Here is a 13,555-nt window from a genome sequence, read left to right on the forward strand (position 1 = left end):
AAACCCGTTTGCAAAATTCTGAGACATGGGAGAGAAAATTTCTTCTGCATTCTTTATAGAATGACATTGCAAACTACTCACTTAGTAACTCACAGGAGCTGTAGAATGAAGATATAGTATTGACTTATAGTATATACCAGAATTAGTATAGTCGAGTGTCCCTTATCGTGAATTATGTAACCTGCCAGTAATTCACTATTTTTCAAGTCATGTGTCTTTAAGGACTGAATGCAAAATGTAATGCTGCTGTCTCCTGGTACAAGGGTGGCATCCTTCTCTGTAACCCAGCCTGTTAATGAACATATTTTAGTCTTTATTCTTCTAGTACATGTAGTGAACTTCAGTTCAAATGTGATGCACTAGTTGGACTAACAGTCGTGAATGAAATCAGAATAAAAATAGCACCACTAACTCTATTTGTATTAATTAGGGCAAGTTTTCCGATTGCACGAATGGATATAAAATGGATGGAAAATCACGTGCTATGTGTAACTTCTCAATGTGCAACTTCTCAATGTGCACTCACAGTAGGCAGGGCACTGGGACAGAAACAGGTGATTGCAAAATTCACTGTATCAGATTAGACAGGCTGGAATTTGTTTTAAGGGCTGGGTTCAGACCATATGAACATACAAAATAGGAGCAGAAGTAGGCCATTCCGCCTTTTGAGCGTGCTCCACCATTCAATAAGGTCATGGCTGATCTGTTTGCATTTTGAACTCCACATTCCCATCTATCCCCGATAACCTTTGATTCCCTTGCCTAACTAGAATCTATCTACCTCTGTCTTAAAAATATTCAATGACCCTGCCTCCACCGCCTTCGGAGGCAGAGAGTTCCCAAGCCGCATAACCCTCTGAGGGAAAAAAATTCTCCTCATCTCTGTCCTAAAAGGGCAATTCCTACTTTTAAAACAGTGCCCCCTAGTTCTGGATTCACCTACCAGAGGAAACATTCTTTCCATGTTCACCTTATCAATACCTTGTCAGGATCTTATATAAGTCACCCCTCACTTTTCTGAACTCCAGTAGAAACAAACCAGTCTGCCCAACCTTTCCTCATAAGGCAACCTGCTCATTCCAGGTATCAATCTAGTAAACCTCCTCTGAACCACCTCCAATGCATTTACGTCTTTCCTTAAATAAGGAGACCAAAACTGCACACAGTATTCAAGATGTGGTCTCACCAATGCCCTGTATAACTGAAGCATAACATCCTTACTTTTATGTTCAATCCCTCTTGTAATAAAGGATAGCATTCCATTAGCCTTCTTAATTACTTGCTATACCTAGATACTAACTTTTTGAGACTCATGCACTAGAACACCTAGATCTCTCTGCACCTTGGAATTATGCAGCCGTTCTCCGTTTAAGTAATACTCTGCTTTTTAATTCTTCCTGCCAAAGTGAACAACTTCACATTTTGCTACATTATACTCCATCTGTCAGATTTTTACCCACTCACTCAACCTATCTACATCTGTCTGCAACCTCATTATGTCCTCTTCACAACATACTTTCCTACCTATCTTTGTGTTATCTGCAAATTTATTCACCATGCCTTCACTCCCCTCATCTAAGTCATTGAAATAAATTGTAAAAAGTTGAGGCCCCTGCCCAGACCCCTGCAGGACTCCACATGTCACATCCTGCCAATCAGAAAAAGACCCATTTATGCATATTTTCTGTTTTCTGCTAGCCAGCCAATCTTCTATCCATGCTAATATGTTACCCCCCTACACCATGAGCTTTTATTTTCTGCAATAACCTTTGATGTGACATCTTATCAAATGCTTTCTGGAAATCCAAGTTTACAGCATGTTTGGAAATCCAAAACAGCACATGTTACTCCTTCAAAGAACTCCAATAAATTAGTTAAACATGATTTCCTTAATCATTAATTAATCCTGTCACGTTACACAATACCAAGTCTAATATAACCTGCTCTCTGCTTGGTTCAAGAATGTGCTGCTCTAAAAAACTATCTTGAAAGCATTCTATGAACTCCTCATCCAGGCTACTACTGCCAGTCTAATTTTTCCAGTTTATGGGCTGAATTTTCTCCCTGTTGGGGGGGAAATTGATGGGCGGGCGCGTGCGGGTGCGCTTCTGATCGCCGCCCCCGATCAGAGGCGTGGCACCATTTTACGTGACATCTGCACGGAAGCGCTATGCGCTCCCTGTGTGAGCGGGGGGGAATGCCTAAAATCGAGAGTGCACTCTTTCGCGCATGCGCATGAAAGAGTGCATTCATCTCCCTGAGGCTAAGTGCTGCCTCAGGGAGATGGCCTCTACTTTCAAAAATATTAAAAATAGAAAAAAAAAATTCCCTTACATGTCCCTTCATGTGACAATATCACATGAGTTGGGACATATTCATAATTTCCAAAAAAACCTTGTTAAAATTTTTAAAACCCTACATGAAACCTCATCCCGCCCATGGATGAAGTTTCATGTTTTTTCCAGTTCCCGCCAGGGCTTCTGGCCTCCCCACCAACCTTAAGGTTGGACGGGCAGGTCCACTAATTACTTTAATTGCTCTGTCAATGGCCTCAATTAGCCATTGACAGGTCGGCGGGCGCGCAGCTGATTTTGCTGCGACCCCGCCTTCCTGAAAATTTAAATGGAGTGCGGTGACGTCGGGAGTTCCGCCTGACGTCACCGCGTGTCATTTTACGCGTCGGCAAGTGGGCCCCGCCCCCGTTCGCCAACGGTAAAATTCAGCCCTATGTGTATATTAAAATCACCCATTACTATTGTTGACCCTTTATCACAAGCACCCAATATTTCTTCTTGTATACTTTGTCCTACATTGTGGTTACTGTTATGGTGCCTGTAGACCATTCCCACTGGTGACTTCTTTCCTCTACAATTCCTCATCTCCACCTAAACCAATTCTACATCCTGATCTCCTGAACCAAGGTCATCTCTAACTATTGCACCAATGCCATCCTTGATTAACAGTGCTATCCCTCCACCTTTACCTAGCTTCCTATTCTTCCAGGATATCATATACCCCTCAGTATTCAGGGCCCAATCCTTGTCATCCTGCAGTCACGTCTCCGTAATGGCTGCCAGATTATATTTATTAACTTCAATGTGCACTATCAATTCATTTACTTTGTTATGAATGTTACATGCACACAGATACAAAGCCTTTAGTTTTTGTCTTTTTGTTATCTTTGTAACATTTAGTCTTGACTATTGGCATATTGTAAGGTTTTATCTCTCTGTTCCTTCCTGTTATTCTATGACCCGCATTTCCCATATTACTACTATGGTCTCCTGCTTTGAATCAACCCCTTGATTTGCCGCATCTACCCAAGCTTGATCCCTCACCCCCTTGTTTAGTTTAAAGCCCTCTCTACATCCCTAGTTATGCAATTCGCAAGCATGGTTCAGGTGTAGATCGTCCCAACGGTACAGCCCCCACTTTCCCCAGTACTGGTGCCAGTGCCCCGTGAACTGGAACCCACTTCTCCCACACCAGCCTTTGAGCCATGCATTCATCTCTCTAATCTTATTTGCCCTATGCCAATTAGCACACCCTCCATCACCGATGCACAGTAGCAGCAGTGTGTACCCATCTACAAGATGCATTGCAGGAATTCACCAAGGCTTCTTCGACAGGACCTTCCAAACCCATGACCATTCCCATCTAGAAGGACTGGGGTAGCAGATAGATTGGAACACTACCGCCTGGAAGTTCCCCTCCGAGGCAGTCACCATCCTGACTTGGAAATATGTTGCCATTCCTTCACTGTCACTGGGTCAAAGTCCTGGAACTCCCTTCCTAACAGCACTGTGGGTGTACCTAGACCACAGGGACTGCAGCGGTTCAAGAAGGCAGCTCACCACCACCTTCTCAAGGACAACTAGGGATGGGCAATAAATGCTGGCCCAGCCAATGAAGCCCACATCCCGTGAATGAATAAAAAAAAAATAATCCAGAGATCATTATCTTTCTGAGGTTCAGAGGTTTTACTTCTTAATTTGGTATCTAGCTTCTCATATTGACTATGCAGAATCTCCTTCCTGCCTATGTCGTTAGTATCTACATGGACCATGATGACTGGGTCCTCTCCCTCCCACTGCAAGTTCCTTCCCAGCCCTGAGTAGATGTCCCAAATCTTGGCAGGCAACATAGACATCTGGACTCTCGCTCTTTGCTGCAGGGAACAGTGTCAATCCCCCTCACTATACTGTCTCCTACTATCACTATATTCCTGTTTGCTCCCCAGCTTAAACGGTTTCCAGTACCATGGTGCCATGGCCAGCCTGCCCATCCACCTTACAGACTTCGCTTTCGTCCACACAGGTTGTGAATACCTCAAACCTGTTTGACAATTGCAAAGTCTGAGGCTCCTCCACTATTGTCTGCTCAGTCCCATTACCTGCCTCACCCTCGGTCATATCCCCCTTTCCCTCACTGCTGACGAAAACAGATGACCCTCTCCAAAGAGGCATGACCATCTTCTGGAACAAAGTGTCCAGGTATTTCTCCCCCTCCCTTATGTTGCACAGTGTCTGCAGTTGAGCTTCCAGATCAATAATCCCGATCTGGAATTCCTCTAGTTGCTACTACACTTTCTGCAGACATATTTGTCATGGATCGCCTTGGTGTCCAAAAGGGCCCACATCCCACAGCTGCAACAAAACATCTGTCCTGCCATTGTTACTTAGGCTATTTAGTTAACTTAATTTAATTACTCACTTAATCAACTTAGAATAATTCCTATGTATACCACACCTCTTTCCCCGTGCACTGATTTCTCATGTAAACCTTATTCGCTACTCACTCAGTCTCCGTCTCACTCTGTTTAACAAGCTAACCTAACTTACTTGAAGGTTAGGACTATGTCAGATCTTGATTCTTAATCTATAGTTAAAACCTGAAACGGGCTTACCAGAACTTACCACGTAAATCTAATTCGCTACTCACTCAGTCTCCTTCTCACTCCGGCATTGTCGCCTGTCTCCTCGTGCGCCCCTTATTGACCAAAACAAACCCTCAGGCCCCAAGCCTGTAATTTATCAGGCCATTTAATCCTCGTGATGTACAGTTTTGTTACAGCATGGAGGACTTTGCACATGGGTTTGAGCTGGTGAACTCACACCTGTTAAGTTCTTGACTGCAGCTGTGTGCACATGGGAATGCTGAGTGTAACCTAATTACAGTACTGGGAGAGAGAGGAAATGTTAGAGTCTTCCCTGGGCAGCTTGCACTCCCACTACTATTTCAGAGCTGGCAAGCCCAGGTCAACCAGAGGTGGCAGACAGACAGGAGAGGAGGCAGAAATAAATGGAAAAATAATCTGGAATTCATATTAATCATAAAGTACGTTCTGGGACCTAGAAATGACTGATGTAATGTTAGCAGACAAATACTCAATGTGTGTACAAAGTTCTTCCCTTTGGCTATTTTAAAGCAAGTCTGTTCTGTTAAACTCGATTCCCAATTTAACAGTATAGTTACTGAAGGCTATGTGACGAAAAGATCTTAACCAGGTCTCATCTCTTCTCCCAGTTCCTGCTCAAGGTTCATTATAACCACAAACTGTTCTCGTTGCTAAAATTAGCAACAAGAAGGATAAGATCGTCCAAAGAGTAAAAGTTTTGTTTGGGTCTCATTTAAAAGATTCTTTCATACTTTTTCCTGTTCCTTTCTTTTAAGCAAAAAAAGTAGTAAAATGTTCTTTCTTCCTGCCCTGAAGCTCTGACACATTGTAAAGTGCGCTCACCACTTTATAGTTTATATTTTGATGCTTTATTCCACCTGTTATGCATTTGCAAACAATATTTACAACTCCTGGTGTAACGTTCAACCTATTCAGTGGTTCAACAATAATTTTTTTTTAATTATTTCATGCGATGTGGGCATCACTAGTGAGGCCAGCATTTGTTGCCCATCCCTAATTGCCCTTGAACTGAGTGGCTTGCTAAGCCATTTCAGAGGGCAGTTAAGAGTCAACCACATTGCCAATAATCCACTGACCACAGGGCAAGATTGACCAGATGAAAAAGAATTATGGTTTAATTTACAGGTTCACAGAGGAATCTTTAAGCTTGACCAAATTAAATATATTCCTGAGAGGTACCATAATGAATTGCAATTCATGGCATCATTAGCAGCACATGACTTACACCTTGCCAAATGCTAAGTGTACTACAAGACAAAATGTACAAAAAAACTTAATCCAAAAGTCATCCATTTCCATCTCCCCTGAAGCTGTCAATTCCCCTGACAAGTTAGATGGACACCAGTCATTCTCCACTGCTCACCCGTGTGGCCTCACTTGTGTGTGAGGGTAGATGGGTGCTGGCAGGCTATTTGACTGTAGAAGAGGTCAGCCAAACCCAATCCTATCATGAACATATCTTCACACAGAGAAATAGAAATTTACGGCACAGAAGGAGGCCATTCGGCCCATCGTGTCTGTGCTGGTCGAAACAGAGTGATCAAGCCAAACCCCACTTTCCAGCTCTTGGCCCATAACAATGACCCCTCTAATTTTTTTTGTTTTCATGGCCCATCCATTTATGTGTGCAGGACCTTTACACTTGTTGCGCAGGCCGTGTATAAAAGCTAACTTAAAGGGGCTGACTTGTGCCTGTTCTGTGTGGAAACGTTTGGGTTGCTGCATGGTCACGTGACTCAGCGGAAACATTGATATGTAGCCTTGCCGGTTACAACACTTCAAGTGATAACCCCAGAACTTTTTTTTTAATCTGTGCCGAGTGTTTCTGTCTCTACAATCCTTTCAGGCAGTTATTTCCAGATCCCCACAACCCTCTGGGTGACAAATTTCCCCTCTAATCCTTCTACCAATTACTACATGCACACTTTAAGCTGAGGAAGGAGTGTGTATACGGCTTAGAGAGGGTTGTGCTAGATTGTTGTCTTCACTGCCTGGGCAGTTATCTGGTGTTAGTAAGGGGGCGGGGGTGGTTGGTGACATGGTCGCTTGCCCCTTATGGATCTCACCTGCTTTTCTTTCCCCAGGAAGTAATGGGTGGTGTATCAGGCGGGTTCTATATGATTGCCATTGGCACGACATGGTCCAGGCACACTGAAGACAAAAATCTTCACTAGAGTCTTTACCTTGAAGCTACTGGGATGTGGTTGTAAAGAATGTTTCAAATGAATGTTAGTGTTGTGACAATTCTCTTTCCCTTCCTCATTCACAGTCTCCTCAGGCAGTCTGGTCATGTATCAAAACACACAGTCAGCAGACAGCCACAACCACCTGCTGTCGCCCAGTCACAGCAGCATCGAGACCTTCATCCCACAGCAGATGGCCTCCACTGCACCGTAACCATGCCAACCAAAGCTGACTATCTTGTAACATGCTTTAGGCCTGGATCAAGTCATTGGGAAAAAAACAAGAGGATTAAAAAAATTTTCCAATGCTTTCAGTTATGCTTGGGACAGTTAGTCTTTGACAAAAGCCATGAACATTCTGTGAAGATGGTACTTATTTGCATATTTTTGACTTTAGAATTACTTTATTATACAGGGCTGTTTTGAGAGATGTTGATGTGCAATAGGTTTAATGAAAATCCTCAAATCATATGTCTAATTCAAGTGTTGCATAAAGTGGAAGGTGGTGTGTGGATGGAGCATTACAGTCCAAACGCTGATAATCATGCAAACCTCTACCCCAGATGTTCCCAATAATGTGATACTCTATAGAGATATTTAGCATTGTCAAGCCTGCATTTTGTGCTGTCATTTTGTACACATAAATTAAGTTCACATGATAAAATTTAAGTCTGATTTTGAAATACCTTTTCCTCACTTTAAGTATATATTTACTATTTACTATTTTTATCCTTATCCTCCTGATTGTAAAAATTGGACTGAAGTATTTAACTAACAAATTGTTAAATGTCATTGCAGCTCACTTTGTAAACTCTGTAGATTCACTTAAAATTCATGACACTAACAGTATTAAAGTCTATTCAGTTTGTATTGTTGCCTAAAGCTGTTAATTTCTTTTTCTTAGATTGTACCTTCTGTTGTAAAATGTTCGTGTCTTTTTTTTTAACTAATATCTCTGGTCTGACTCACCTCTGAGCCAGAGGTTAAAAAAGAGCAGATTGGATTCTTGCTGCCTGAGAAATGTAACCTTTGACCTCTCTGCATGACCACTTCAAATTTAAGTTTTAAGGCTATTAGTGGAACATGTCTCCCAGTGAAGGCAAAGACTAAACTAAAGGTGGTTGGGCACATATCCAGCCACACTTCAAGACACTACAGTTTTGCTCCTCCAATTCTCTCAGGTGGTGGCAACCCCCCCAACACCTGAACCAAGTCAATGCCAGTCAATGTGACAGTGGGGAGCACTACAGCCAAGCTATATCCTGTTCTCTCAGCCCAACATCCACACATGTGCATAGAGTCATAGAGTCACTTACGGCACAGAAAAAGGCCATTCAACCCATCGAATCCATGCCATCCCTCCACGGGGCAATCCAGTCAATCTCACTTCCCTTGCTCGATCCCCGTATCCCTGCAGGTTTATTTCCTTCAAGTACCCATCTAATTTCCTTTTGAAATCATTGATTGTTTCCGCTTCCACCACCACTCATTACATAAAAAAGTTCCTCCTCACATCCCCCTGCCCAAAACCCTAAAGATGTGTTCCCTAGTCCGTGTACTATCAGCTAATAGGAAAACTTTCTCCTTGTTTACCTTATCCAATCTTGTCATAATCTTGTACATCTCTATTAAATCTTTCAATCTAGACATTCTACTTTACATTGTTCCTTCCTTTTCTCTATTATAAATTTAAACATTATGATATGATGATCACTCTTACCCCCATGTTCCCCCACAGAAACTGGGTCCATTTGGCCCACCTCATTTCCCAGCACCAAATCCAGCAACATCTCCTTTCTAGTTGGGCCAGGAACATACTGACCAAGGATACACCAAGGAGATTCACCGCAGAACGATCAGAGTTGGAATCCTGGCTGGGATTGACGTTATGTTCACCACAGGCACTGAGACCAGTAAAAGCCTGACAGAGAGCAGCTAACTCAATACCGACCAGCAATCACATATGGAGCTTAGCTGATCTGCATGGATCCTTTCCATCCTAGGTAGCTTACTTACCAAAAATGGAGTGAGCTATAGTGTCCATTGGATGTGAAGAGCTCTCTCTTCAGCAGCAGTAACTCAGTCTATTTCAGAGTCGCCCTGATACACGATCCAGTTCATTCTTAGTCTTATCCAGCACTTTAACAAGAATCCCTTTTACAACAAGGGCTGCAAACTTCAATCAACTCTTGGATACCAACAGCACTTCCAGATCTTTCTTCCCCATCACTTTCCTCTGCTCCATCCCTCCATCCAATCTCACCCTTTACTTTGTTTTCACCCCTCTGACCTTCCTCTCTCTGATCCCAAACAATCCATACTCAGCAAGTACCTCAGGTTCATTCCCTTATGTCTCCACCTCAATGGATTTCTAGATTGGCACGATGATGAGTTCTTCTGTCATTTTGGTCAGAAGTCTTCCCTCCCGCACACCGAACTCCATCTCCCATTTTCAGAATTCTCATTCCACCTGGACCCTCCCTCTGGTCTTTCCCTCTCTAGATCCATTCATTGGGAATTATCAGCATGATGTTGATCACCTCAATGTTTTTACACCACTCACTCACTCCACCTACCTCCCTCTGAATTTGCAGCACTCATTTCTTTCAGATCCAACCGTAACATTGGCATCAAGCTTGCTGACAAGGGCAACACTGTTGTTATTTGGTGAACAGACCTCTAAGTTGGGGAGATGGAACACCAACTCTCCACACATCGTCCTATCTCTTTCTGGACCATGATCCCACTACCCAGATCAAGCCATCATTTCCCAGACCTTTACTGACCTCATCTCTGGAGATTTCCCTCCCATAGCCAATAATCTCATAGTCCTTCAACACCACACGACCTGGTTCCACCCCTTTCCCAAGATCCATAAACAGGACTGCGCTGGTCAGCCTGCTTCTGCCCCATGGAACTGATTATGTTTGACTTTAACTCTATTTTTTTCTCCCCTTGTCCAATCTCTTCGAACTTACATCCACAACGCTTCCAATGCCCTTCTTCAGTTTAACAGTTTCCAGTTTTCTGAGTGTAAGTGGCTCCTTTACACTTGGACATCTAATCCCGCTATGTCTCCATTCATCATCAGGACAGCCTGAGAGCTCCCTGCTTGTTCCTTGAATGGAGGCCCAACCAGTCTCTATCCACCACTACCTCCTCTGCCTGGTAAATCACCCTACTTCCTCCATATAAAAAGTGTTGCTGTGGGCATCAAATGGGTCCTATAGCTGAATTTTCACTGGATACATAAAACATTCTTCATCCCAATCCTACACTGGTCCGCTCCCACACCTCTTTTACAGATACATTGATGACTGTGGCCACTTCCTGCTCTTTCCCTGAAAATTTAATCAGCTTTGCTCCCAATTTCCACCCTTCCATCACCTTCATATGGCCCATCTCTGACTCTTCTTTGGCTTCTCTATCTTCATTTCTGCTGACAGGCTATCAACCAATAAACTCACTGGCTCCCACACCTATCTTAATTACACTTGCTCACACCCCACTTCCTGTAAGGACTCTTCTATCCTGCCAGTTTCTTCATCTCCATCATATCTGTTCTGAATATGCCATGTTATGGCACGGCTGTTGGTAAATGCCGAGCTGCCCAAATTCCAGAGGAAAACTTGAAACAGCTGCCAAAACGGTTTTTGCAATTTGTATATTATGAGGAGAGATTCTGAAATCAGGAAATGATGTCCTCGACTACTTCTGATGATTTTATAGTAAAGTAAACATTTATTAAAAGAATAAAGGGGGGGGAAAAAATCACAATTACACTTAAACTCAAGAATGGATTTTCACAGTAAACAGTACTTTAAAACAGTTCCACAAGATCTTAACTTAAATACACTCAGATCTAACCTCCCCTTTTTCTGTTCAGCAACTACGCTTATAGATTTTAAAATCTGTAGAATTCCAGTAATTTTTACCACACAGAGGCTTTTTTTTGGGGGTGTCCTCTGAGGCTGACAGCAACTGGGTCTTCAGGTCTGGCCTTGTTCACACTGTCTTCTTGGAGTTCTGATCAGCTATCCTGCTGTCCTCTGGGAGGTCTAAGCAACTACCTCCTCGCAAAGGCTTCAGTATTTCCTTAAATGCATGCCTTCCCTTAGATCTCCCTATTGTCTCAATCAGTCTCTTCAGAAATGCTTTCTTCCCAGAATTGATTACACGCATTCTTTACTTTAGCTCTTAGACTTGTAAAAACAGACTTACCCTGTCTTTACCTTACACCTTTTACAACCTTTATATATCCCCATTGAACTAAAACAACTTAATTCAATATTACTCCTGTTATTGTTTTACGTAAAACTCTGATTGAAGTTCCTCTTGGTTCATTAACATATCAAAACCACTTCTTACTGTTGGCTTTAGACCCTCACCGCCACTCTAGCTCTTAATCCAATTACCATATTCACACCCCTCAACAACCTGACTTCCTGTACATAAGAAATATGACAGGATTATTAACAGGAGAAAAATATTACAATTTCTTGTTTTCTTGACAACTACCCTCCATACCAGTGCTTCTGGGGAGTCTTCCCTTGCTCTGCTGAGGATTATCAGCCACTGCGGTTGACAGGCGTTCAACCATGACTGTCCCCTTTCCCATACTTTTTTTTGTCACCCATTCCCCTCCCACTCAAAACCACAATAGGATTTCCCTTGGCATCACCTTTCACTCCATCAGCCTCTGCATTCCATCACCTCCTGTCCAATGCCACCACCAAAGACATCTTTCCCTCCTCCCCTTTCAGCATTCTGAAGGGACAATTCCCTCCTCGCTGCTCTGGTCCACTCCTCAGTTACCCCTAATACACCCTCCACTTCCCACAACACCTTCCCATGTAAGCGCAGGAGATGCACCACCTGTGCTTTTACCTCCTCTCTTCTCACCATTCCAAGGCTCCCAAAGCTCCTTCCCAGGTGAAACAGCAATTTTCTTCTACTTCACTGCACACGATATAGTCTCCTCTACACTGGGAAGACCAAATGCAGATTGGGCGATTGGCCAACACTCCGTTCAGTCCGCAAGAGTGACCCTGATCTTCTGGTCATTTTATTTCTCCGCCTCTGCCCCACTCTGACCGCTGTGCGCTCAGCCTCCTGTGCTGTTCCAAAGAAGCTCAGTGGGACCTTGAGGAACAATTGCCTTTTAATTAGGCACTTTACAACCTTCCAGGTTTAACATAGAGTTTAACAATTTCGGATCATGACCACTGCCCCTATTCTTTTGGTCAGTAGTTGTTGGTAATGATTCTGCTGTTGCCATTTACAGCTCCCCTAGGCCCAGCTTCTGTTTCTTCATTCATCCCATTATCATCTCCTTTTGCCTTGCACCATCATCCCTTTTGTCATTTAAATCACACCTGCCTTCTACCCTATCATTGGACCTTCCTACCTCTTTCCCTTTGCCCCTTGATTAAAACCTGATACACCTATAACATTTTCCAGTTCTGACAAAAAGCCACAGAAATGAAATGTTAACTCTGTTTTTCTCCCTCCAGAGACCTGCTGAGTATTTCCAGCATTTTCAGTTTATATTTCAGAAGCCCAGAATCCGCAGGACTTTGTTTTTGAGATGAGTTTCGTCATTCTGAACGCATCGACCCATCATCATCTTACCCGTAAATGGGAAATATTACTGAGAAGCATCTCAAGAAGGCCAGTGAAGAAGGGTCATACGGACTCAAAACGTTAACCCCGTTTCTCCCTCCACAGATGCTGCCAGACCTGCTGAGTTTTTCTGGCATTTTCTGTTTTCATTTCAGATTTCTAGCATCCGCAGTATTTTGTTTTTATCTTAATGTCGGAAGATCACACACTGCTCCTCTTCCTAGGGTGTTAGGAAGATCGCTTGATAGCTTTTTCATTAGTCTTGAATTTCTGTGGTATGAATTTCCTGTGTGCACACTATTAGCCCACTGATTAACACATTTGAGGAAGTTCCTATGTGTGCTGTTTCAACGCAGCTACTGCATTTGTTTTAAAAAGATTAATGTCTATATTAAAAATTCACAGATGGGCGTTGACGTAAATATGTTAAAATAGTACAGCGAGGAAGCCAAAGCTATTGGTGTTAAAATGGCCAGAATATAGCAGTGGATACAATTTCAAAGACTAACATTCCAGAAAACAGAATCCTTTGAAATTCAAGCTTGCTGTGAGTCGCCTGATGACCAAACAATTTCATCGGGTGAGCAGCTGGTCTCAGCTGGAGCACCAAGTGATGTGCTATAATTGGCCTCAGTGCCCCAGATAAAGGCAAAAGTCAACAGCAAAATACTGTGGATGCTGGAAATCTGAAACAAAAACAGAAAACGCTGGAAAAGCTCAGCAGTTCTGACAGCATCTGTGGAGAGAGAAAAACAAAGTTAACATGTCGAGTCCGTATGACCGATCTTCGGAGCTTAGAGACAAAAGTCAGCTAGTGCTGATTTTTATCCAA

General features: G+C 43.0%; 1 protein-coding gene and 1 long non-coding RNA gene across 2 annotated transcripts in view; one reads left to right on the top strand and one right to left on the bottom strand.

Moving 5' to 3' along the window:
* The window catches only part of LOC144687630 (hepatocyte nuclear factor 1-alpha-like), a 225,990-nt gene extending 218,020 nt beyond the window's left edge, over positions 1 to 7,970 (top strand). The window contains exon 10 of the mRNA XM_078554000.1: positions 7,188 to 7,970. Within this exon, the coding sequence (XP_078410126.1) occupies positions 7,188 to 7,315 (128 nt within the window). The 3' untranslated portion in view covers positions 7,316 to 7,970. The remainder of the gene's footprint in view (positions 1 to 7,187) is intronic.
* LOC144687633 (uncharacterized) overlaps positions 1 to 12,908 on the bottom strand; it is a 60,683-nt gene extending 47,775 nt beyond the window's left edge. Inside the window, exon 1 of the long non-coding RNA XR_013578179.1 lies at positions 12,733 to 12,908. This is a non-coding gene — a long non-coding RNA (uncharacterized LOC144687633). The remainder of the gene's footprint in view (positions 1 to 12,732) is intronic.
* Positions 12,909 to 13,555: the final 647 nt, after the last annotated feature.

The sequence above is a fragment of the Cetorhinus maximus genome, chromosome 12, assembly GCF_964194155.1.
Source record: "Cetorhinus maximus chromosome 12, sCetMax3.hap1.1, whole genome shotgun sequence".
In the NCBI taxonomy this organism is placed as follows: domain Eukaryota; kingdom Metazoa; phylum Chordata; class Chondrichthyes; order Lamniformes; family Cetorhinidae; genus Cetorhinus; species Cetorhinus maximus.